This window comes from Panthera tigris, chromosome D1 (assembly GCF_018350195.1).
Source record: "Panthera tigris isolate Pti1 chromosome D1, P.tigris_Pti1_mat1.1, whole genome shotgun sequence".
Classification (NCBI taxonomy): Eukaryota; Metazoa; Chordata; class Mammalia; order Carnivora; family Felidae; genus Panthera; species Panthera tigris.
This window is the reverse complement of record NC_056669.1, coordinates 101508013-101531544: the sequence shown is the minus strand read 5'-3', so window position 1 is coordinate 101531544 and position 23532 is coordinate 101508013. Positions and strand designations below refer to the sequence as shown.

Genomic DNA, 23532 nt, shown 5'->3' with positions numbered 1-23532 from the left:
GGGGGCGGGAGTGCTCAGTGCCGCTGTGATTCTTCAGCTTTTGGCTATGGCCTTGGTCACCTGGGTTTCCTGGCCGGGGCCTCTGAGCTTCTCTGGCCCTCGCATTTGGGGAAGCCGAAGGCCCCACTTCATTGCTGCAGCCCCTCATACTGTAGAGGTGCCCATCAGGGCCCCAGGTAAAAGGGTTTTACATTTCTTGGTCAGTTTGCCCCTATTTCTAACCACCCACACCGTGTCCCTTGTAATAGTGTTCAAGGACAAGGAAACAATCTTGTGTTTTTTTAATTTTTTTTTTCCTTGCCGTGTGCCCCTCCCCCATGCACATTGGGACTGGCTCTTCACGGTTCTCATCCACCCCTGGTGTGCAACCCTCCCTTGTAGTTGGCTGACCGAGGATGGATGGTACTGGGTTTCTCTTTATGCTCTTCGTGTTCTCTCCTGTCTTAGAAACAAGCCGGGGCAGGGTCACATGTGAGGGGTGGGTGAATTGTGCAAAGGCTGGGCCACAGAGGTCCCTTCTTGGCATCTGGCGCTGCCTTCCCAGGCCAGCTGGAGTGGGTGCTGAGGAAGGCAGTGCCCCTTGCAGGTGGGAGAGTGTTGGGTGGTCCTCAGGGCTGTGTGCATACCAGGTGATAGGAAACCTCTTCCTTCCTTTGGAATGAGACAGGCAGGGGGCTCTGGAGCCCGGTGGTGGTGGCGGTGGGTTCTTGTGGGTGGGATGGTGCTCCAGGAGTCAGAATGGGAACTGAGGAGGTAGTGGAGTGTCTGAGGAGCAGGTGACCAGACTGGGGCCCTTGGGAGTGAAAGAATGGTCTGGAATGCTGGCAGCTTGTGGCCTGGGGAAAGGAGGACGTAGTTACCAAGGATCTTCCCTCCTTGGTGATACCCAATGGAATCATGCTGATAGTGGCTGACCTTTATTGGATACTTTTTCCGGGTTAGGCATTGTGCTAAGTTTGCATGTACCTTCTCACCTGGGCTTCCCACCTGTCTCGTTAACTCCTGTTTTTACAGAGGGAAACAGGCTTAGAGAAGGAAGCAGTGTGCCCCAGGTCACACAGCTGGAGAGTGGTAGACCCATCCAGCGTCTGAATCCTGGTATATCAGACCCCCAAGCTCCTGCTACCGGCTTAGAAGAAGGGCATCATTTGGTCCCTGCCATAGGGCTGTGTCTCTTGGTTTAAAAATTCTTCTTCTGTCCCCCTCAATACCCCTCAGGCCAACCCTGGGCTGGTGAGTGATGCCCAATATCCCCTTTTCATCTGCCTTGGTTATCCCGCCCTGACTGCCCAGAGGGGAACCCCAGGGAGTTTCTCCCCCAAGCCACCCCACCCCCCGGATGTTCTCAAGTCCTGTCCCATTCTCCCAGCCCAGGCCTGGGCCGGCTCCTCCTTCCTCTTGGCGAGGCTCTGGAAATCCAGTGGGAGGCCATTGCTATGGCAACAGGACTAGGCCCTGGCTTTACCTCATCAAATTCCAAGCTGAAGCCAAAGCGATTGAGAAATTAAAGAAAAAAAAATGTATTCCAGATGTTTACTTTTTATTCCTTATTTTTCCGTGTTTGGATGAGACAGCTCCGAGGCAGGCGGGCGGGCGTGGGGCAGGGATGTGGAAGGAGGAGGGGAAAGAGGGGGGAGAGGGAACCACTCCCAGCTGCAGGAGGGGGGGGGGCAGGGTGAGCGGGAAGGGGGGAGGCAGGCGGTGGGGCGGAGCCCCAGGTTGGGGAGGAGCGGGTTTTTCCCGTCTCCCATGAGGTGATTCACGGAGAGACCTCAGACTTCGCGGCCCTCTTGCTCCGGCCCTGAGTGGATACCTCAGGCAGGGCTGCCGGACCCAAGGGGTGCCTTGGCAACGGTAAGTGGGGTGTCTTGGAGAGCTTGCCAGAGGGAGCAGTGGGCGGGTCCCTGAAGCTCCAGGACTCCGGGGTTAGGAGACCGGAGTTGAGAGAGCCGTCTGGGACGAGTGGAGGATACGGCTGCGGGGGACCTCCCTTGACCTCCCCCAGCCCCCTCTGAAGTTCCCGCTTCCGGTCCCACACTCTGCCCCTGCTGGAAGGACGCTTCCCTCAGCCAAGCCTGCTGCCAGCTCGCAGCCCCTGTGCCTTCTCAGTCTCTTGCTCTCATTTCCTGGGTCTCCGGCCACCCCGCTCACACCCCTCGGCTCCCCAATTCTCACGCAGGTTCTGCCGCATGTGATGAAAGTGTCGGCTCTCCGGGAAGGCGCAGCCATGGCTTCCCCACCGCCCCGGGAAATGCAGGAGGAGCCGGTGTCTGCTGGCTCGGAGCCAGGTACCCATGGGTGCTGGGCGGAGCAGGGTGGCCCGGAGGAGGGTGGGGGCGCAGCAGCGGAACCCCTGCTCTGTCTTGGAGGGGGCGGGGGAGTGAGAGTGGGAGGCACACTGAGGCTACGCAGGATGAGTTTGCGAGGTCGTTCGCTCCCGTCGAGCCCTTTCAGACCAGGTTTGAGAACCTAGGTCCCCAGCACATGAGAGCAGACTGCCCTTCGAGGTGTGGTGCGGATTAAACCATGTGTTCGGCAGAGGAGGAAACTGAGGCCTAGAGGAGAAATGGTGTGCACCTAGGGGGGTTTGAACCCAGACCTCCTGGCTCTGTGTCTAGACTCCTTTCTTGGGCTGGGTCCAATGAGTGGGTGATACAGGATTCTATTAGCAGGGCCATGGCCATGAGTAATTCCAAGTCTTTTATTTGGCAGTGGAATGCCTTATGTAGAAGGTAGGTTTCTGGTCTTGTTTTTTTCCCGTAGCAGGTTTACTTCTGTTTGGCTTAGGTCAATAGTAAGTTTCATTCCTGATCACACACCGGATGACAGTGGGAAGGTGGCCTGGGCGTGTACTCTGGGAGGGGGGTGGAGTAGGGAGCCAGAGTGGAGAAGCTGAGCTAGGTTTACTATGGGTGGTGGAGCAGTACAGTGTCATGTAAGAGGAAGGGACAGGACTGGGGACATGGTGGCCTGACTGCTTGATGTGGGCAGGCAGGCATCCATTTATTGGCTCTTTTGTTCATTCATTAGTGTGTTCGTTTGATAAGAACATGTGCTAGGGTGCAAAGGGGGCTATAAGGAGAAATTACATGCCAGCTGGGCCCTTAAGTAGCTTTAGTTTGTAAGGGAGATTGAGTAATGTTTTTGAAATTTGGAGATGGGTGAAGGTGCTTCTGAGATGTGTATGGATGATCAAGGAAGGCTTCATGGAAGAGGTGACATTTACCCTGTACCTAGAAAGATGTGAACTTTCGGAGTTTGTACAGGGTGGGAGATGAAGTTCTGCTTCCTGGATCTTCTGACAGACCCCCAACCAATCCTTTCCTTTCGGTAGGTGACCCTCGGGCCAAACCCCCCGTCAAGCCCAAACCTCGGGCCCTGCCTGCCAAGCCAGCCCTGCCTGCCAAGCCCAGCCTGCTGGTGCCTGTTGGGCCTCGGCCCCCCCGGGGCCCCCTGGCTGAGCTGCCTTCTGCCCGGAAGATGAACATGCTCGCAGGACCCCAGCCCTATGGTGGCAGCAAGCGTCCCCTTCCCTTTGCACCAAGGCCTACGCCTGAGACCTCTACTGGAGGAGAAGCCACTCGAGAGACTGGGAAAGAGGAGGCCGGGAAAGAAGAGATGCCACCTTTGACACCCCCAGCTCGATGTGCTGCCCCAGGAGGCGTGCGGAAGGCCCCTGCCCCCTTCCGTCCGGCCTCAGAGCGCTTTGCAGCCACCACAGTGGAAGAGATCCTGGCCAAGATGGAGCAGCCTCGGAAGGAGGTCCCTGCCAGCCCTGATCGCCTCTGGGGCTCCCGCCTCACCTTTAACCATGATGGCAGCTCAAGATATGGCCCCAGGACGTATGGTGTGGCCACCGGTCCCAGGGATGAGGACAGCGGGACCCTCTCCAGGGGATGCTCCCAGGAGGTGCCAGCAAAGCCTCCCAGCGAGTGCCAGGAAGAGCAGAGCAAGACCCTTGAGGAGAGGTGAGCGGAGGGAGGCATCCTGGAGGACAAGGGGGTGGCTTTATCTGGGACTGTGACCTTCACGGTTAGGTTAGTTTGGGGTCAGTGTGCTATGAGTGCAGGCGGACCCTGGTCTAAGTCACAAAACACTCCCCTGGTAGACGGTGTCAGTGCTGCTGTGTTCTTTTACAGAGCTGATGTATGTTAACGGTGGAATTCAATGCGCTGTATGGAAGTTTATTTTTGGGTCTTTTTATCCGGAGAGTTGAATTTGCCTCATGTGATTCACCGCTATTTGATGGAGAGAATATTAGACCTGTTTTAGAGATGCAGAAACTGAGGTTCTAAACGACTTCCCGTGGTTCCTCAGCAAATAAGGGACAGAGCTAGGATTTGAATTCAGGTCTATTTGATTCCAAAGCTTGTTCTCTTTAGTGCTAGCTCCTACTGAGGTTGGGACAGCGTGCAGGTGCTGGTGTGTGCTGGGGGGGGGGGGGGGCAGAGGGCGAGGATAGGATCAGCAGGGTGCAGTCTGCCCACAAGGAGGAGTCTGATAGAACAGCTATGACACGAGCACGCCTCGATGCCAGGCCGGCCAGCGTCTGTGCACAGAGGTCACGGCCAGGTTGGAGACTGTGGGACGTGCTACAGTTGTCTGGGGTTGGTGCCAGTGTCAAGGAGGGCTGGCCAGGAGGTGCCCCTGGGAGTGGTGGGCACAGGCTCCCCTCCCCTTCCTACTGCTGTGAAGGGCAGGGCTCCTGTGGTCTGGGCTGAGTCCCAAGCTGAAGGCCCCTGCCCTACCCTGCCCCCCAGCCTGGCCCCATTCTCACCTGAACTTGCCTGGAGGGCAGGGGCCCTAGTTCATCCTTCTTCGTCCCAGGCGTCCAGGAGGTCACACGCTGCCCAGGCCCGTCTGCTCTCAGACTTCCTCCCCTTCCTTGCTCTAAGCAGAACTCAAGAGGAGCAACTTCAACTTTGGAAAATCACTCTTCCCCCTTTTCCTCCCCCTGCAATCCTTCAAGAAGCATTGGCAGGGCAGCCGGGACCAGCTGCACTCTTCCTGGCTGGAGGAGAACGTTAACCCCTTATGGGCTAGGGGAAGGAGAAGTTAGCTTTTTGGGAACCACTGAGGGGCCTGGGCATGCAGGGTGCTTCTCCTAGAGGAGTGGGTGGGGGGGCATTTAACCCTTGATGTGCAGGTAGGGAATGGGCACTGTCTCCCGGGGCACTTTCTCTCTGGAAACGAGAGACACTTTCTCTGTCCTCAGTGATTCCAGGTGGGGCTCAGTAGTAGATGCCTGGGGGGTTTGACTTTGGGGGCTATTGAAGTCACTTAGGCAGACTCTCCATCCAGTCTCCCCCTGGTCATCAGTGGCAGACTGCTCTATTCTCTGCCTCCATTTCTTGTTCCCTTACAGGAATGCCCCTTTGGACCTGGCCTTCAACGGGGACCTGGCTCAGCCAGCCAGCTTGGACCCACCTGCCGATGTGAGTTAGCCTCCTGTTATGAATCAGAATCGTAGTATTTTAGAGCTGGAGGGGTCATCTCTGAGATCATTTGTGTGACCTCCTTGTGGTGTAGATGGGGAAACTGAGGCCTGTGGAGGAGGTGGCGTGCCCCACCCAGGTCTGGCCCCGAGACTCTGATTTCTTGACTCCCAGGCCACTGTTTTCAGTCCTCGAGGTGGTTAAGTGTGGTTCAAGCTGTGAAACTACTCGTTACAAGCAGTAATTATAGTATTTATAACAACCAGCCCTGATCAGGTATCTGCGGCGTGTTAGGCACGTCCCAGGAGCGGTGACTAACTTAGTCCTTATGAGAACTCTGGCTGCTGGGCCCTCCTGGTCCCGTGTGAGGTGTGGGGACGCCACGGCTCACGAAGGTTTGGCACCCAGGGGCTGACGCAGGATCTGAAGTGCCTGATTCCAGTGTTCTCCCTGGTTGGGCTGTCTTCTCGGGGTTCAGATGAGGACAGTGGGACCCTCTCTAGGGGATGGTCCCAGGAGGGGCCAGCAATGTCTCCCAACGAGTGCCAGGAAGAGCAGAGCAAGACCCCTGAGGAGAGGTGAGCGGCTGGAGGCAGCCTAGAGGACAAGGGGGTCAGAAGCGGGTGTTCCCTATTTCCTCCTCACTGCTCCCCACAGCGTGCTCAGAGGATGGTCAGCCTGCTCTCCCAAGTAACTGATACCCCTTCTAGCTCATAGGGCCCTTCTGGCCAAGGGTTGTCCTGTCTCCCCCTCGATGGAGACCCGACCACATTCCCTCGTCCATCCGACAGATACTTACTGAGCACTTACCGTGAGTCGAGTGCCAGGGACACAGCAGAGAACAAAGAGCACGGCCTCCTGCTCCCAGGGAGCTCACCCAGTGCAGGGAGGCAGACACAAGCACAGGCATCCCTTGAACCCGCAGACTGCAGTGTGTCACAAGTGCGGGAGTCCCATCGAGGCAGGGAGCTCTGGGCCCAAGGCAATGAGAGAGGCCTTGCTGCGAAGGTGAGGGAGTGAGCTGCATGGGCGTTTGGGGAACAGCGTTTTGGGCAGAAAGAACTAAGTACAGGAGACTTAGTACCTTCCTGGCAAGGAAGCCAGGATGCCTGGATTGTAGTGAGAGAGGAGGAGTTGCCTGCCAGCGAGGTCTGACAGCTGGTGGGTCGGGTGCAGGGTTGGATGGTGTGGAGCCTCACAGGCCACTGGAAACACTTGGCCTTGAGTGAGGGGAAGAAGCCACTGAGGGGTTTGGAGGAGACCAACGACCTGGTGTTGGCCTGGTCGCGAAGCGTCATCTTGGTTGCAAGGAGCCAAGAGCGGCAGCGGGGACCAGTGGGGGCATAAGCCTGGTGGCTGGACCCTGGAGGTCGACTCTGGATAGGGTTTAAAGGTGAGGCGGGCAGGGTTTGCAGGTGGCTTGATAGGAGAGCGAGCCAGTGCAGAGTCACAGATGACGGCAGGGCCTTTGGCCTGTGCAGTGGAAGGGTGGCGAGGTTACCATTCATTCAGGTGGGCACCTGGAAGGGTAAAGCAGGATCGGGGGGATATGAGGAGTTTGTTTCTAGATTTGCTGAGTTTGAGATGCCTCTTCGATACCCCAGTGGAAATATTGAGGGGACAGCTGGACAGTTGTCAGCGTACAACGTGGCAGTTAAGAAGGGCAGGTCAACAGGGGGGTTAAGGTCACTAGAGGAGCCGGGGAGGCACAGGAGGGCAGGGGGCCCAGGCCCCATGTGTAGCAGGGGAGACCAGGAGGAGACTGGGGAGGTTGGGGTGCTAGAGGCCACACAGAGCTAGCAGCCACCTTTGGGGCTTGAGGAGGGCATGACCCACGGTCAGATGCTGCTATCAGGTCAAGGCAGGTGAGCCCTGGGAATGGGATTCAGCTACAGGGGGGTCATTGGTGACCTTGACGGTAGCATTAGCTGGCCGGGTGAAGGGAGAAGCCTGTCTGGAGGGGGTTCAGGAGAGAGCGAGACAAGAGGAACTCCATGGATAGAGAGTGAATGTAGGCAACGCATTCAAGAAACCTGGTGGTAAGCTTTAGAGAGAGGTGAGGTCAAGAGTGTTTTTTTTTTTTTTTAAGACAGAAGACATAAGAGCAGTTTGTGTGCTGGTGGAAATGAGCCAGTAGAGAAGGAAAAATCAATGATGCAGGGGAGAGAGAGAGAGCTCTGAGCCAGGACCGCTCACAAGCATAGGAGGGGAGCATGGTGCTTGGGCTCACACGCAGGCAGTAGGGTGTGAGGGCTGGTGGCTGATGAGGGCGGCAGGTGGTATTGGGGTTTGAGAACACCAGACGCAGAAGCATCCCCTGGGAATGTGGGCACGCGAGGGGAAGCGTTAGGGGACGGCCGGGGGCTCGGGGCTCGTTTGAGGTCCTGGAGGTTTGAGAGCTGATCAGGCGGTAGGGAGATCGGGCATCTGGCTTGTTTCCTGTCCTGCAGCCACGTCCAGCCCCAGGTACAGCTGCGGGGAGGTGGAGAGCTGGGTGGAAACGTTGCATGGAGGTTGGTGGGGGAATTGTGGAAAGAAGCGACTTAAACACCACCGAGAAGTGAGGGCAGGAGGGGAACAGGGACCATGAGAAGGAGGAGGGTTAGTAGGCTCTGCTTCCTGGAGGCAGAGGCGTTTGAAGGATCAGCGAGGTGGAAAGAGGTAGCGGGACCCATAGGAGGTGGGAGCGGGGAGCAGACACTTGGAGTGGAGATTATAGAGGGGCTGCAGTTACCAGTGAGGACAAGGAGTAGAGTATGACCTGGGAGAGGTGGCTCACAAAGTGACCATGCAAGAAGGGGTCAAGGAACGGAGAACCAGGATGCTGGAGGGCTCTGTAGGGGCTCAGACAGGAGGGGTGGTGGGTGGTGTAGTTTAGGGCGTGCGGTTGAACACTGGAGTTGTATGGAGAGGAGGGAAGATGGGGGCAAAGGAAAGGGACTTGAGAAGCAAGTGGGACCTTCTCTCTCCCAGACCCAGTGGGCGATGATGCGGGAGAAACCGCCCCGTTGGAGGGGGTGGCAGGGGAAGCGTGACCCCTGGGGAGGGCACAGGTCAAAAGGAGCAAGGCTTCCTTCATTGTCTGGGGACAGGCCAAGTGTTGCAGTGGAATGCCAGGATGCCAGGCGCTCTGCCCCTTCCTCCTCTCCCAGACCCCTATCCCATAGCGTCTATTTTTTCCGTAAGTCCTATCCCGAGAGGCCCTGTGCACAGATCTTATTTATTTGAGATGGATGTTGTTGCCGTTAGCCCCAGTGTACAGATGGGAAAGCGGAGGCTCGGAGATACCACCTTACCACCATATGGGAGGGCATACGGCTCATAGGAGGCAGTGCCGATGACTCCAAGCCATGTGCTTTCATGTCCCTTGGTGCCTTTTGCCTGGATCCCGAGGCAGGACCTGCCTGCTTCCTTGGGTAGCGCTGGGACGTGTGGATACACAGAACGGGGTGGGGAGCGCCACAGCGCCCCCTGTACCTGCTCCTGTGGGTGGTCTGGCTCCACCCTGGGCTTACAGACCTGTTCCGAGGCAACACCCCGCCTGCCCAGATGGCAGATTCCCCATTTTCCTTCTCTGTTTGTCAAGCCGGGGTTCTTGACCGATGCACCACAGATTCTTACATCCTTAGGTGAGCTCTGGGAGTTGGCGGGGAGGGAAGATCTGAACCACTGGAGATGCTATGAGTGAGGCTGTGTGCATTTTCTGGGGAGAGGGCCTGGGGGTGGGGTCTGCAGACCCTAAGAAGCATAAGATGCCCCAAAATAATTCTCGGGGCTTCCCTTAGCTGCCCTGAGAGGCCCGCCTTCTGAGTTCCTGTTTCCTCCTCTGGTCTGTGGAGTTGAGAGTGTGAGGAAGCAGCCGACCTGGGGTCTCTGTGGGAGGGGAGTAATGGCTCTTGACCTTTCTCTTGCAGGTCTCCAAGCCCTGGGGCCCCTCGAGTCCAGGCTCCGCCTCAGAGAATGGAGGCTCCGCCAGCCCAAGCCTCCCCACTGAAGTCTCAGGCCTAGCCCCAGAGTCTTCCCGACTTCACTCACCTGCTGAGGGGTCTCCCAGACATCACTCACTTGATGAGAGCTCTCCCCGCCACTCTCAGCTTCCAGAAGCCCAGAGTCCTGCAGTTTCTGGGCCCTCTCCCTGCCCCCCTGTGACCCCAGCAGCCGCAACTGTAGCCCTTCCCGATGAGGGTCAGAGCTCCGACTGCGCCCCGAGCTTAGGGCTCCCTGCTGTGGAAGCCCCAGAGGCCCCTGCAGCTGGCAGCCCGGCCCTTGAGAAGGTCTCAGGGCACCACAGCCTGGGGCAGCCCCCGGCTACCTCTGCCCAGCCCCTGACTGAGGGGGGTGAGTTGCCGGATCTTCCTCGGACGTTTCCATCTGGGGATGTGGCGGCCAAGGGTGACATAGATCTCCGTCCCATCAGCCTGGCTCAGCGCCGATTTTCTGAGGGTGTGCTCCGGCCGCATGGCCAAGACCAGGAGAAGCTGGGGGGCTCGCTGGCTGCCCTGCCCCAAACCCAGGGGAGCCAGTCTGCCTTGGATCGTCCCTTCGGGAGTGGGACAGAGTCCAACTGGAGCTTGTCACAGTCCTTTGAATGGACCTTCCCCACTCGGCCTTCGGGTCTTGGGGTGTGGCGGCTAGACTCCCCACCTCCCTCCCCCATCACTGAAGCCACCGAGGCCGCCGAGGCTGCTGAGGCTGGTGACTGGGCTGCATCCAGCAGAGAGAAAGGAGTGTCCCAGCAGGGGCGAGAGACCCAGTCGGCTCCAGAGGTGCCAGGAATTCCTGGTTCCTGGGTGCAGGTGGATGATCCAGGCATCTCCCCAGCCCAGAAGGGTGATGGCGAGAGTCAACCTCAGTCCCCAGTTGTTCCCCTCAAGCCCTTACCGACACCAGGGGGCCCACCTGGAGTGGCCTTGCTGCAGGCAGAGGAGAGATATGAGGAGCGGGAGCCCGTGGCTGGACAGGAGTCCCTGCTCCCTCTGGCCACCAGGGAGGCTGCTCTGCCCATCCTGGAGCCGGTCCTGGGGCAGCAGCAGCCAGCACCCCCGACCAGCCCTGCGTCCTCTTTGCTGGCATCCCTGACCCCCAGCAGGCGTTGCCTGCTGAGGAGGAGGCCATGACCTTGGCCCAGGCTGAGGCCACCCAACCCAGGACAGAAGCTCAAGATCCCTGTAGTGCGTCCCCCGAGCCCGCAGGCCCTGAAAGCAGCTCCCGCTGGCTGGATGACCTCCTGGCCTCGCCACCACCTAGTGCCGGCAGTGCAAGGCGGGGAGCCGGGTCTGATCTGAAGGATACGCAGGCCCCAAGTGCCTGCTCCGAGGTGAGGACAGGGCCGCAGGGAGGGTGGGGGCCTCAGGGGATGGAAGCAAGGGCTTCGGTGTCCAGAGCCCGGGATGCCGCCGTGAGCAAGGCACCTGTGGATGTGCTCCTCATGGCTGGGCAGTCTGGCAGAGCTGACAGAGCAGAGGGTATGGGATTGATGCTTCGGCTTTAGAGTGAGTTCGTATCCAAGTCGAGCTTCCGCCAGCTGAGTCGTCTTGCTAACCCTAACCTCTAAGCTGCAGAAACCTTTCACCATAAGAACATTTGCCTCTTAGGGTGGTACCGCAGGGAATATGAAGTGTGCTGAGCGCAATGCTTGACATATACTGAGCGTTCAAAGTGCCTCCTTACAAACGGTATCGAGGAAGGCAACGCAGTGCAGCTGTTTAGAGCTTGGGCTCCGGAACAAGACTGCCTGCGTTCTCTGTGGTTGGCCCAGATGTGACCTTGAACAAGTTACTTTTCTGTGCCTTGGATTCTGCCTCTGTAAAATGGGGGTAACAATGATGAACTCTCCCTCACGGTGTGATGGCAAAGATTAAATAAGTTGTAATACCTGTAAAGTACTAAGAATAGCACCTGGCTCATCGAGAGTGTTTACTGAGTGTTGGCTTTATGACCGTTGTTACCCTTGAGCTCAAGACTTGCCTTGCAGATAGGAAGCTCGGGGCCCAGAGAGGGCAGAGCCTTGTGCAGGGTTGCCCAGCAAGTTGGTGGCTGGGCCTTGATCAGAGCGCCAGCTCCCTGGCCAGTGCCCTTTCTCCTACCGGGCTGCCTCTGAATTTAAGGGCTGGGGTCCAGGTGGCTTTTGAAATGTAGTTTTCAAGGCCAGCCTGGGCTGGTAGGGGCGGGGCTAGAAGGAAGGAGGAGCCGGGAGGCCTCTGGGGGCAGGGGGTGGAGGGGTAGAGAAGGAGGAGCAGGAAGGAGTTAAGACCGGGCTAGCTCCTGGTAGGTGTGTCTGTCCAGCGCTGGGTGACTCAACTGGCTTCTGGGCGGGGCTGCCAGAGCTGCAGCTGCCGTGGAGGGAGCCGGGCCAGGGCAAGCGGGAGCCAGAGTCGTTGGACAGGTCCAGGCGAGGGGAGCGGCCCAGTCCCGTCCCTGCACTCAGCTCAGCCGCACCCAGCAGCCCGGGGCGGGCTGGGGGCAGGGGCCATGGCCCGGCTCGGGGACCAGGAGCCCAGCATGTCTGTCTTGGAGAGGCTTTTAGCCAACGCGGCGCTGCGGGACGAGGCGGGCCGGCTCCGCAGCCCTGAGCCCAGGGCTGACCCGCCTGAAGGAGTGAGTCAGGGAGTATGGGGTTGAGGGGGGGGTGGTGCAGGGGGCCCTGGACCGGCTTTTTCCGCCTGTGGCAGCTCCTGTCCCTCCTGTCTCCTCCAGGGACAAGGCGAGGGCTGTGAGGTCTTCCTGGGAGGAGCCAGGCAGAAGGGCGCTTTCCTTAGGGAAGAAGGGCCTGGGAACTTACAGGGGCGAGTAGGGGCAGGGGCAGGGTCAGACTCTCCACCTGGAAAGCAGGTTGTGGAGGGGCTTTGAGTCTTGACCACCCTTCATGGAAACGTCACTCCTTCCACACCCCTGTGAAGACCACTCTGCTGGCAGCCTTTCTCTTGGCGCTTGGCCAAGTGTTACCCAAGGGCCTGTAAACATGACCATGGGATCATTGATTGAGTGTCCATATTGAGTGCCCCTTGCATGCCAGCCACTGTGCTGAGATTTGGCTTAAAATGATCTTGCTTAATTCTCCCAAACCACCCCAGGCAGTAGGAATTCTTCCCATTTAAGGGTGAGGACCCTGGGGCCCAGAGTGGTTAAGTGATTTGGTCAAGGTCACACAGCTGGGATCTAAACCCAGGGTTTCTCTTGCTAACGTGGGGCTCTCTGGACTAGGCAATGCTGATTCTCATTCTAGACTCCCACCCTGATTGACTCTAAGCATTGTTTCTTTGTGTCTCTCTCTTTTTCTGATTCCTAGGGACTCCTTGGCTGGGCCCAGAAAGATCTGCAGAGTGAATTTGGAATTACAGCAGACCCCTCTCCCAGCAGTTTTAGTTCTTCCCACTGGTCTCAAGACACTTCTCAGGACTATGGCCTTGGTGGTGCAAGCCCTAGAGGGGACGCAGGCCTTGGAGAGGGGGACTGGACCAGCAAGCGTGGGCAAGGAGCTGGGGAAGCGAGTTCCAGGGATTGGGCCAGCAGGTGTGGCATCGGCCAGGAGGAGATCGAGGCTTCCAGCCAGGATGGGAGTGGAGTGTCTGCCCCAGGGGGGCCCGGGGCCCAGGACTGGGTGATTGGAAAGCCAGCCCAGCTTGGCACTCAGCAGAGCCAGGAGGCAGATGTTCAGGACTGGGAGTTCAGGAAGAGGGATTCCCAGGGCACCTACTCCAGCCGGGATGCAGAACTCCAAGACCAGGAGTTTGGGAAGAGAGATTCGCTGGGTACTTACTGCGGTCGGGATGTAAGCCTTCAAGACTGGGAATTTGGGAAGAGAGATTCACTGGGTGCTTATGCCAGCCGGGATATAGACGAGCAGAACCAGAAATCGGGGAAGAAGGACCACCTGGCAGACGGGCAGGACGAGGAGTTTGGGAAGAGAGATTCTGCAGAGCAGCCAGATCAGGATTTCGGGAAGAGCGCCTGGATGAGGGACTATAGTGGCCGCGGCAGCTCCACAGCCCCTGGCCCCCAGGATAGAGGCTTCGGAATGAGAGCCCTGAGCGCTGGCTTCAGCCCTGAGGAAGCCCAACAGCAGGATGAGGAGTTTGAAAAGAAGGTTCCGAGTGGCAGAGACGGCCCGGGCCAGACCAGCAGGGATGCAAGCCCGCCCGAAGAGAGAGAATCAGGGGGCTTGTTCAGCCCCAGCACCCCTCAGTCCCAGGACGGGCCACTGGGACAGAGAGACCAGGGCAGCTGGCACGGTGGCGGTGGCGGGGCTGGCCAGGATGCTGGAGGGCTGCAGGGGGCGCAGCAGGCAGGGGGCCAGAGCCCGAGCGATGCTGGCCGGAGTGACAGGGAGGTGGGCCTGCGAGGCTGGGCGGGCGACTTCAGCCTTGGTGTCGTACCCCAGCCGGAGGCTACCTTCAGCCCGGGGCAGCGAGACTGGCGAGGCGACTTCTGCGTGGAGGCTGCCGAGAGGGGCCATCAGTTTGGCATCATCGGTGACGATCGGGCGGGAGGTGTTGGCCTGAGCCCTTCTGGCCAGATGGCAGGTGGCCCCTTTGTGCCTCCAGAGAAGACCCCGACCGGGCCTGTGGACTGGACCGACCAGCTGGGCCTCAGGAACTTGGAGGTGTCCGGCTGTGTGGTTTCTGGGGGCGCAAGTGAGGCCAGGGAGGAAGCCGTGGGACACATGGGCTGGTCAGATGAGCTGGGCCTGAGAGACGTGGACCTGGCCAGCCGTTTGGAGGCTGGGGGATCCGAGGAGCCCAGGGGCATTGGGGTTGGGGAGAAGGACTGGACTTCCGATGTCAGCCTGAGGAGCAGGGATCTGGCTGGTGTCGGGGATGTAGGGGGCCCCAGCCAGGCCAGAGAGAGTGGCGTGGGGCAGACTGACTGGTCAGGTGTGGAGGCCGGAGAGTTCCTTAAATCTAGGGAGCGTGGGGTGGGACAGGCAGACTGGACCCCAGACCTTGGGCTGAGGAGCATGGCCTCGGGGGCAGGCTGCAGCCCCAGAGAGCTTGGGGCGGGCCAGGTAGACTGGGGCAGCAGTCTGGGCCTGAAGAATTTGGAGGTGCCATGTGACCTAGAGTCTGGAGGTTCTCAGGACTCACGGGGGTGCGGAGTGGGCCGGATGGACTGGACCCAGGACTTGGGACTCCGGAACGCAGAGCTCTCGGGGGCCCCAAGCGAAGCCAGGGAGCACGGGGTAGGAGAGGTCAGCCAGTGCCTAGAGCTGGGGCTGAGGGACAATGGTGTCTCGTCCCCGGGCCTGGAGGCCAGAGAGCTGGGACCTGGCGGGACCAGTGGGCCAGAGACCCAGGGTGAAGACCACTCCCTCCTTTCCCTGGAGAACTGCCCTGAAGAACCTGGGATGGAGATGGGAGAAACCCCTGGCTTTGGAACCAGGTAAGGGAGCCCCATCCCTGTGTGGGAGGGAAGGTGCAGCCGCTGTATGAAACCCTGCAAGTTTTTTTGAGGAGGGAAGAAACCGCTTTCCCCTGAGGACATTTAGGGTTTGGAAAATGGAGATGGTCTGGACTGTGAAGTTTTAAATTTTTTAAGAATTGAAATGTGACACACCTACAGGTGAGTTCTCTCTCTCTCTCTCTTTTTTTTTTTTTTGATGATGATTATGATGTCTGAGGTGGCGTTCATTTGCTGCCCATGCTTTAGGCTTCCTCGGTGCTTCGTATTGCGACTATCCTGGAAGACAGGGGGTGTGTCTTGTCTTCTGGTGCCCAGGTTGTGCACAGCACCTATTCCCCAGGCCTCTTGGCCCAAAGCCGTGGGTTTTCCCAGGCCGGGGGATATGGATGCTTTTATGGGTGTCGGAAGGAGGATTCTGCGTGTCCCCGTGGCCTGGGCCACTGCAGGGCAGGACTGGAGTGCGCAGTGGCGCTTGTTTCTTGCAGAGATTAGGGGCATCTTGCCTGCCCTGTCTTAAGGCCCAGAAGAGCAGACAATTTAAGAACCCGAAGGTCGTAGGGACCTGGTTCCTGACCCCATGATCTTGGCCTTCATGCATGGAGTTCCTGAAAGGGAGCTTTCCAGAGGAACAGACTGGTAGTTGTTGACGAGCCAGCTGCAATCTGTCTCAGGGATTTTTACGTTCTGACACCAGTGGAGGTGATTTCACCCCTAGAAAGGGTACTAAAAAGCCATCGCGTCTATTTCCTTAACATTTCTGTTTATTGAGATACCGAGTAGAAAGTTCTACATTTCGGAAGAAGCTGGATCTTCTCACTGGGCAGTCGGGTGGGGGCTGTGTTGTAAGTGGAAGGGGCTGGTGGTAGTGGAGGGGACAGGGAAGGGTCCAGAGGGAATCATGGGGTGTGGACAGGTTTAGTTGCGGCTAAGGAGAAGGGAGAGAGAGAGAGAGAAAGGTGGGCAGAGCATGGGTTGGTGATGAAGGCTGCAGGAAGGGGTGGGTGTACAGGGTGGGGAGTGCGGAGGCCCCTGGGATCCAGGATGAGTTCCTGGACGTCTCTGAGCCTGGCTTTCGAAGGTTAGCTTCGGGAAACCTTACCATTCCTACGCCCTGTGGTCTCTCCTGGTTTCTTTTCCCGAGACTCCACTCTACAGGGCTTAGTATCAACTGCACATCTTACCTCGTTGACCTTCACAGCTGCCCTAAGACGTGGAAAGGGATTTTTATCATCTCCAACTGGGTGTGACCTGCTTACGGCCGCACAGCAGGGCTTCCTTCTGATTTGCACATTGTAAATGCTGTCAGGTGTGGTTATGTTCAAGACTCTCAGATTACCAAGGAGCAGGACCCACAGCCCTCCACCTTTCCCCTCCGGTTGGGTGGCTGTTGAGAAGGGGACAGCGGGAATATCTGGGTTGGGGAAGAGGAAGGTAGGAGCTGAGGAGGAAGGGAGTCCTTAACACTCAGGTAGCCTAGCCTCTATCACACCTTTAAGACGCTCTGGTTTTCTGTCTGTGTTGTACGTTTGGGGAATGCTGTGCACTCTGTGGCCCTGTCGGAGACCTCGAGTGTTTGTGTACGGGCATGTGGTAGCACATGAAAACACAGCCACAAGGAAACCTGTTCGCCTTTCTCTAGTGCAAGGTTTCCCAAGCTTATTTGACTAATATCCAAAGAACTTGTGTTCCGGGCATCTGACTTAGGGAAATTCTCCACCCTGGAAAATTGCTCTTGGAAGGCAATTTTGGAGGTTCCCCTGGGAAGTCCTTGAGGACAGTTCCGAGTAGTCTGGGTTTGGCACCATGTGCCAGGCTTGGGTACTGATTCTGCCACCACCTCTGTGACCTTGGACACGTTCCTTCTCTTCCTCAGGGCCTCCCATTTCTTGTCTGTACGTTGGGAGTGCTTTTCTCCGCAGACTTTCAGGGTTAAGAGTTGAAGACACATGTAAAGTGATAGAAACCTGCCTGACACGTGGGTGAACACTGAAAAAAAAAATGCTTGCTACTTGTAATTGTATCTGATGTGCAAATTTGGATTGTAAATTTGAGCTGTCCGTAAAGTGAGGCCCTTGGGGACATTTTTGTCATCATCTCTGTGGGGGGAAAAGGTACCCCTGATGGCAGGTGGTCCTGTCCAGCACAGCTGTGACAAGACCAGCATGGGGGTGAGAGGTCATGGGGAGCTCCCAGGCCTCTCCTCTGTGTGTAGGGCCATCATTTCCTGGTGGGAGTGGCTCTCTTAGGTCCCCCAAGAGCTCATGCACTGTCCTCTCCTCTCTGTGGCCTCCTGGTCATCTGCTGTCCCTCCCTGGGGCCCCAAGTGGTACAGAGACCTCTTTGTCATTTTGGGGTCTTCATAGAATCTGAGATGATCCTGAGAGATCATTGAGGCCAGCCCCCTCACTTCATGGGTGGGGAAACTGAGGCCCAGGGAGGCAGCATGACACGTACAAGGTTCACAGCTGGGGATTATGGCCCCCTTGTATTCCCTCGGGCCCCAGCCTTGTCGTCCTCTCTGGGCACTTTTCCTGTCTCTCGCGGGTCCAAGCCAGCTTCTGCCCATTTAGACACATCATTCTAGCTCCAGGCTTAAGCCTCCCTCATTTTGGGCCTTAGAGCCTTGAATACTGGGAAGCTGACTTTTTTTTAAATTTTTATTTATTTTTATTATTTTTTAAATAAATTTCCTAATGTTTTATTTATTTTGGAGAGAGAGACAGAGCAAGAGGGGGAGGGACAGAGAGAGAGAGGGAGACACAGAATCCAAAACGGGCTCTAGGCTCTGAGCTGTCAGCACAGAGCCTGATGCGGGGCTGGAACCCGTGAACCAAGAGATCATGACCTGAGCCGAAGTCAGAGGCTTAACTGACCTCGCTCCCCACGCGCTCCCTGGAAAGCTGATTTTGTGCACATCTACCACATGCCATCCCCTGGGTTTGCACCTGGAGCAGCAGTCAGGAGACCCTAAGTCCAGATGGGGTGAGGGTTATAGATGGTGCAAAATGAGATAAGTCCTCAGGCCAAGAGCCTGTGTTGAGAAGGATGATTATCATAAAAATTCGTCAAAATTGAGCACACATTTCCAACATACTGCCTGCAGACCCAGTGAAGTATAGCTACGTTTTTTTTTTTAAGTTTATTTATTTTGAGAGATGGGGGGTGGGGGTGGGGTGGAAAGAGAGTAGGAGCAGGGGAGGGGCAGAGGGAGAGGGAGAGAGAGAATCCCAAGCAGGCTCTGTGCTATCAGGGCAGAGCCCTACTCAGGGCTCGAATTCGCAAACTGAGAGATCACGACTTGAGCCAGGATCGAGAGTCGGATGCTTAATGGACTGAGTCCCCGCCAGGTGTCCCTGTGTAGCCGCTTTTAATCTCCCCATTTTGCAGATGAAGACGCCGAGGCTCAGAGTGGACAGGTAACTGCGGGCGTAGTGGGGGATGAGCCCGGATCTGTGCCAGTGTAAGCGCTCAGCACAGGCTCCTGACTGTTCTCTCCTGATTCCCTGCCAGGGAGGAGCTGAGGTTATAGGTGTTCCGGGTGCTCAGAGGCAGGAAAGCTTCTCCTGAGATGGGGGTTTACACAGGGATGAGGCATACCACATTCCCCAGTGCTCTTCCCACCCTCCCCTCCTCGTGGCCACCCCCAGAACCCACTGAGCTCATCCCCTGCCCTCTGCCCACGGGACTTAGGGCCAGATCTTGCTCTGGATGTGGATCTTTCCATCCACCCATCCGCTGTTTCACATCCCCTTCACTCAGGGCCTGCCCTCAGCCTTGTCTCGGCCTCACCCCAGGGAGAGGCTCTGGGCAGGGCCTCCTCAGGCTGGGTGGGGTGCCGCCGCTGCCCCCTCCCTTCCAGCCTCCCTGATTCGGAGCTGCAGGGTGAGCTGGCTTTGGCCCCCGTCCAGGGCTGCTCCATTCTGCCACCACCCCCGCCTCCTCCCTCCTGCCCAGACCGCTTTAATTTCCATCTGTCAGCAGCTTGTGGAAAGACAGACTGACACACGTTCTCTCTCCTGCCCTCCCCTCTTCCGGCTCATTTCTGACTCACCTGCCCCACTCCCCTCCCCTTGGGGAACTCTCCGAGGCCTGGCTTCCAGGCACTGCCCCTGCCAGCCTTTCCCACGCCCGCCCCCCGCCCTGTGTGTGTGTGGTGTCAGTGTGTGGGGGCTGGGCCCTAGATGTACCTTGAGGGAGGGGCGTTGTGTGTGTGGGGTGTGTCCATATTTTAGGGGGTGGCGGCTGGCCCACACACCAGCTCCTCGAGTCGGTGAGCGTGTGTGATGTGCCCGTGTGTTGGTGCTGCTGTGTTTTGAAGGAGTGGCAGGCAGAAGATGCACAGGCCGAGTTGAGAGGCAAGGTGGCCCAGCCTCTTCATCACTGGGCAAACATCTGCCTTGTCCTGCTCCTCCTGGCCAGCCCCGGGCCCACGAGGGGCCCTTCTTGTCCTCTAGTTGGTCACTGGGGGGCTCACAGGGCTGAGGAAAGGTAGAGGCGTGGGGGAGGGGAGCGAGCCAGCTTCAGAAGAGGAACTGCAGGGAGACCCAGTGGAGAGGCAGTGGGGGAGCTCTCCGGGCAGAGGAACGGCTTGTCCACGCACACACACAGCGGTCCAGGAAGGCCCGGCGTGTTCTGGGAGTCCCTGGCTGTTCCTTGAGACTGGGGCACAGGAAGGGAGGAAGTGGGGGCTGAGGGCTGAAGATGTTGCACAGCCAGACCAGCCAGTGCCTGGCTCATCCCAGGGAGAGTTGGCTGTCCAGGCAGGCGCCCCCAGGAGGGGCACGTTGACAGCATGAACAGTAGCTGCGGCAGCAGTAACGACGGCTGGCTTTGTTTGATGGGTGCACGCTGCCACCCAAGTGCCAGGTGCTGCACTTTGTGCTGTGGTTCCCATTTCACGCCCCAGCGACTACAGAGGTAGAGGACCCCGAGACTTTTGTAGGTGGAGGGACTCATCTGAAGCCTCAGTGGGGCACCTGGGTGGCTCATTCGGGCTTCGGGTCGTGAACTTCGGCTTGTGTTCCTGGGTTCGGGCCCCGCGTCGGGCTCTGTGCTGACGGCTCAGAGCCTGGAGCCTGCTTCGGATCCTGTGTCTCCCTCTCTCTCTGCCCCTCCCCTGCACGTGCGCTGTTTCTTTCCGACTCTCAAAAAATAAAATGGTGGAAAGAAAGAAAGAAAGCCTTAGTAAGTGGCAGACCCGGGATTTGACCCTGCCAGGCTGCCCAGCTTGTCCCCTCTGTGCTGTGCTGTACAAGGCTCTGACCGTGTCCTTCTGGGAGGAGGCTGGGAAAGCATGGAAAGGAGGGAGAAAGAGAGGTGTGGGTAGGGGGCACAGATACTGTGAAGTGAGCTTTGGGGGAGAGAGGTGTGACCTCATGGGTGACCTTGGCCTCTGGTCTGTCTCTTTTGCAGTCCTGGCAGGTGCCCGGCCCGCTCCCCACCCTCTGGCTCCCAGGGCCTGCTGGAGGGGATGCTGACTGCCAGCAGCTCCAGGGCGGCAGCCCGTAGGGAGTCGGCAGCCTCAGGCCCCAGGGACCCGTTGGAGGAGGAAGGAGCCACAGCAGGTGCCGTCCAAGGGGAGTCCCTGGAGCCTGGTGGGGACCCTCTGCCTTCCTGGAGGCCGCAGCCTGACGGTGAAGCCAGCCAGACAGAAGAGGTGGACGGCACCTGGAGCCCTTCAGGGGTCGGGCAGGGCGAGCAGGGCCCGACGCGGCCCCCTCGGCGGCCCCCCCCAGGCCCTCCTCCCGTTCTCCCAGTCAGGACTTCTCCTTCATTGAGGTCAGTGTAGGCTGAGCCCAGGGCAGTGGTTGGGCTGTTGGGGGGCAGGTGGGTGACGCAGCCGGAGCCTCGTCCCTGGAGCCTGAGCCGAGCAGAGCCCTGAGTGCTGTCAGCCTGGGAGGCAGGAAGGGGGCAGCAGGTGAATCAAGTGAACAGGGGCTCTAGGCCGCTGGGGGGAGCAGCTCATAGGCAGCTGTTGCTGAGGTGTCTTGGGGACGGGACAGCGGTGCCAGTGGTGTTGCCCTTGTCCCGAGCAGGACACCGAGGTCCTGGACAGCGCCATGTACCGGAGCCGTGCCAACCTGGGGCGCAAGCGTGGGCACCGGGCCCCGGCCATCCGGCCTGGGGGCACCCTGGGCCTGTCAGAGGCGGCAGACTCGGAGGCACGCCTGTTCCAGGACTCCACGGGTAGGTCCCTGTCTTGTTTCCTGATGCCCGTGTCGCTGTCCGGGAGCCGTGCGAGGGAGGGGTGTTGTGGGCTTGCTGTCTGTGCTGAGTCCCCCCTCTGGGCCCTCGTAGAGCCACGAGCTTCTCGGGTGCCGTCTTCAGACGAGGAGGTGGCAGAGGAGCCACAGAACCGCCGGACACGCATGTCCTTGGGCACCAAGGGGCTGAAAGTCAACCTCTTTCCTGGCCTGAGTCCGTCAGCCCTGAAGGTACCATCTGATCATTCAGCCGGCACGTCCAGCCCAGCTAGCCACCTTGCGTCCAGCCTGTCTTCTGTCCGTCGTTCATCCATCCGTCCATCCCTCCCCTGGCCCCTTCTTCCCGTTCCTCCTGCCATCCTGCTCTCCCTGCTGGCCCCTGTGCTGCGGGCTGAGTGTGGTGGAAGGAAGCACAGGGCATTCGTGTTCCAGAACTTCCCGGGGTGTGGGAGACACAAGCCTTGGCTCTGATTAGCTCTGGTGAAGGGAGAGGGAGAGGGAGACGTGTGACTGGGGAGGCACAGATAAGGGGCTGGGCCTGTTCAGAGACAGAGGAGTTACTTCATGCGGCCACACTGTGTGGGATGAGAGGGTATGTTGGGGAAGGCCTCACATAAGTGTTTGAGCTTTGAGGCATGTATAGGAGCTGGTTGTGGAGGGTGGGGTGATGGGGAGGTATTCTAGGCAGAGGGAACAGAATGAGCAAAGGCACAGGGGTGAGAAATCACCACTGGCTTTGTCCAGCCCGGTGAGTCTGAATCGAGTGTAGCAGTATCTTCTCGAGGACCTACTTGGCGCAAGGCACGGCTCCCTTCTTGGAAACTTGTCTTTAAACGATTTCCCATCGATCTGGGTGAAAGCACTGCAGAGGGGTCCGTGCCCGTTTCTGGGGACTGCGTCCGCTTGGGAGCAGGCCTTGTCCTCCGTGAATCCCCCTGCTTGTTCCTCTGATGTCTCTGCATTCGGGCTCAACTCATAGGCCAAGCTGCGCCCCCGGAACCGCTCAGCTGAAGAGGGGGAGCCTGTGGAGAGCAAGCCGAGCCAGAAGGAGTCCGCAGTGCAGCGATCCAAGTCCTGCAAGGTCCCAGGGCTGGGGAAGCCCCTTGCGTTACCTCCCAAGCCAGAGAAATCCTCAGGGTAGGTGACCTCGACTGGCCTCACTGGGTTGGCCTGAAAAGGGAAACCCTGCTTTATGGAAGAGGAAAGCTGAGGCTCTAGAAGGGGTCGATAAGCCCTAAATTCACTGTTAAGTTGGCACGAGAGTTCCGGTTCCTCGGCGAGGCCTCAGCCTGCCTCTTCCAGAGGATTGCTCTCCCTACCACTCCTCCCTCTGCTCACCTTTCCTGAGGTTTGCCTGTGACCTTTGCCCTGTACCATCTAGGTCCGAAGGATCATCGCCCAACTGGTTACAAGCCCTGAAGCTGAAGAAGAAGAAGGTCTGAGAAGTCATCGAGGTGAGGGCGGGTTCCTAGGCTTGGGGCCTGTCTGGGACCTGGGGGTGAGTAGGGCTTGCCCTGGATGGCTCAGGAGGCCCTGTACCTTGTTCTAGGGCTTTCTCTGTGAGGCTGGCAGCAGGCAGCTGGAGCCAAGCTCCAGGACCTGGTGGGCCTCTTGGCTTCCCCTAGATCTTGCCCACAGAGCAGGGTGTTGTCTGGCCTGGGAGGGACTGGGAGGAGGGCGCCCATCCTGCCTTCCTCCCTGGGCCCAAGGACAGTCTTTCCTCCTCCCGGCGGCTGGCCCGAGTGGGGTCAGCCAGCCCTTCTGGTCTGGGACCCTTCTGGTCTGGGACTCCTGGGGGCACTCACCAGGCTCAAAGTCCCCAGCTGGGACCCTCCTCACAACTGGGCCTATTAGCTGGGAGAGCCAGGATGGATGCGGGGAGAGGAAGCCAGGGCTGAAGAGGCCCCTCTGCCCGCCCCTTGCGTCCCTCCCGCTCTGACCTCTCCCCCCTCCCCCTTTGCAGGTCCTTCCCATCTGGCAGTCTCAGGCAGTGCCCATTCCTGTGGGGTCCCCGGCGAGGAGATGACTGGAGCCCCACCATGCCCCAGGCTGCAGCCTCTGTCCCCCTCCACCTCTGAGGAGCGTCTGGGGAGGCACATTTATGCACTTTGTATCCCCTTCCTGACACCGCCCCCCCCTCCCCAACTGACCAGATTCAGGCATTAGTGGTTGAAGGTTTTGGTCCCCCCTTCCCGCCTTGCTCTCGTCACACCTCCCTCTCTGCTTCCTCCTCCAGCCTCCCTTGGGTTTTCTTTTGATACCAATTTGTAGCATTTTTTATAAAAGCCTTTGATTTTTGTAATGGGCAGAGCCCTGCCCCAGCCCCACCCCAGGTCTCCCTCCGTCCTGCCAGGTGCCCCACAGAGACCAATAACATTTTGCCACTTGAAACAATAAAGTTTTTTGGGAATTGGTGCTGCCCAGCTTGTGGTGTGTGGTTATGGTGCCCTGTCCCCCATCCAAGGCCATAGTTGGGAAGTTCTGGTCCCGGCCCT

The 23532-nt window shown here is 58.5% G+C and overlaps 1 protein-coding gene across 1 annotated transcript; it reads left to right on the top strand.

The window, feature by feature from the left end:
• The first annotated feature begins 1713 nt into the window (after positions 1-1713).
• Positions 1714-23451, top strand: TNKS1BP1 (tankyrase 1 binding protein 1). The gene is given in 14 exon segments (XM_007092613.3): positions 1714-1854; positions 2180-2288; positions 3335-3968; positions 5366-5435; positions 9350-10472; positions 10475-10752; positions 12724-14813; positions 20247-20575; positions 20578-20612; positions 20870-21020; positions 21132-21268; positions 22017-22174; positions 22419-22491; positions 23001-23451. Coding segments are annotated over 12 exon segments (5160 nt in total). The 5' UTR covers positions 1714-1854; positions 2180-2194; the 3' UTR covers positions 22480-22491; positions 23001-23451.
• Positions 23452-23532: the final 81 nt, after the last annotated feature.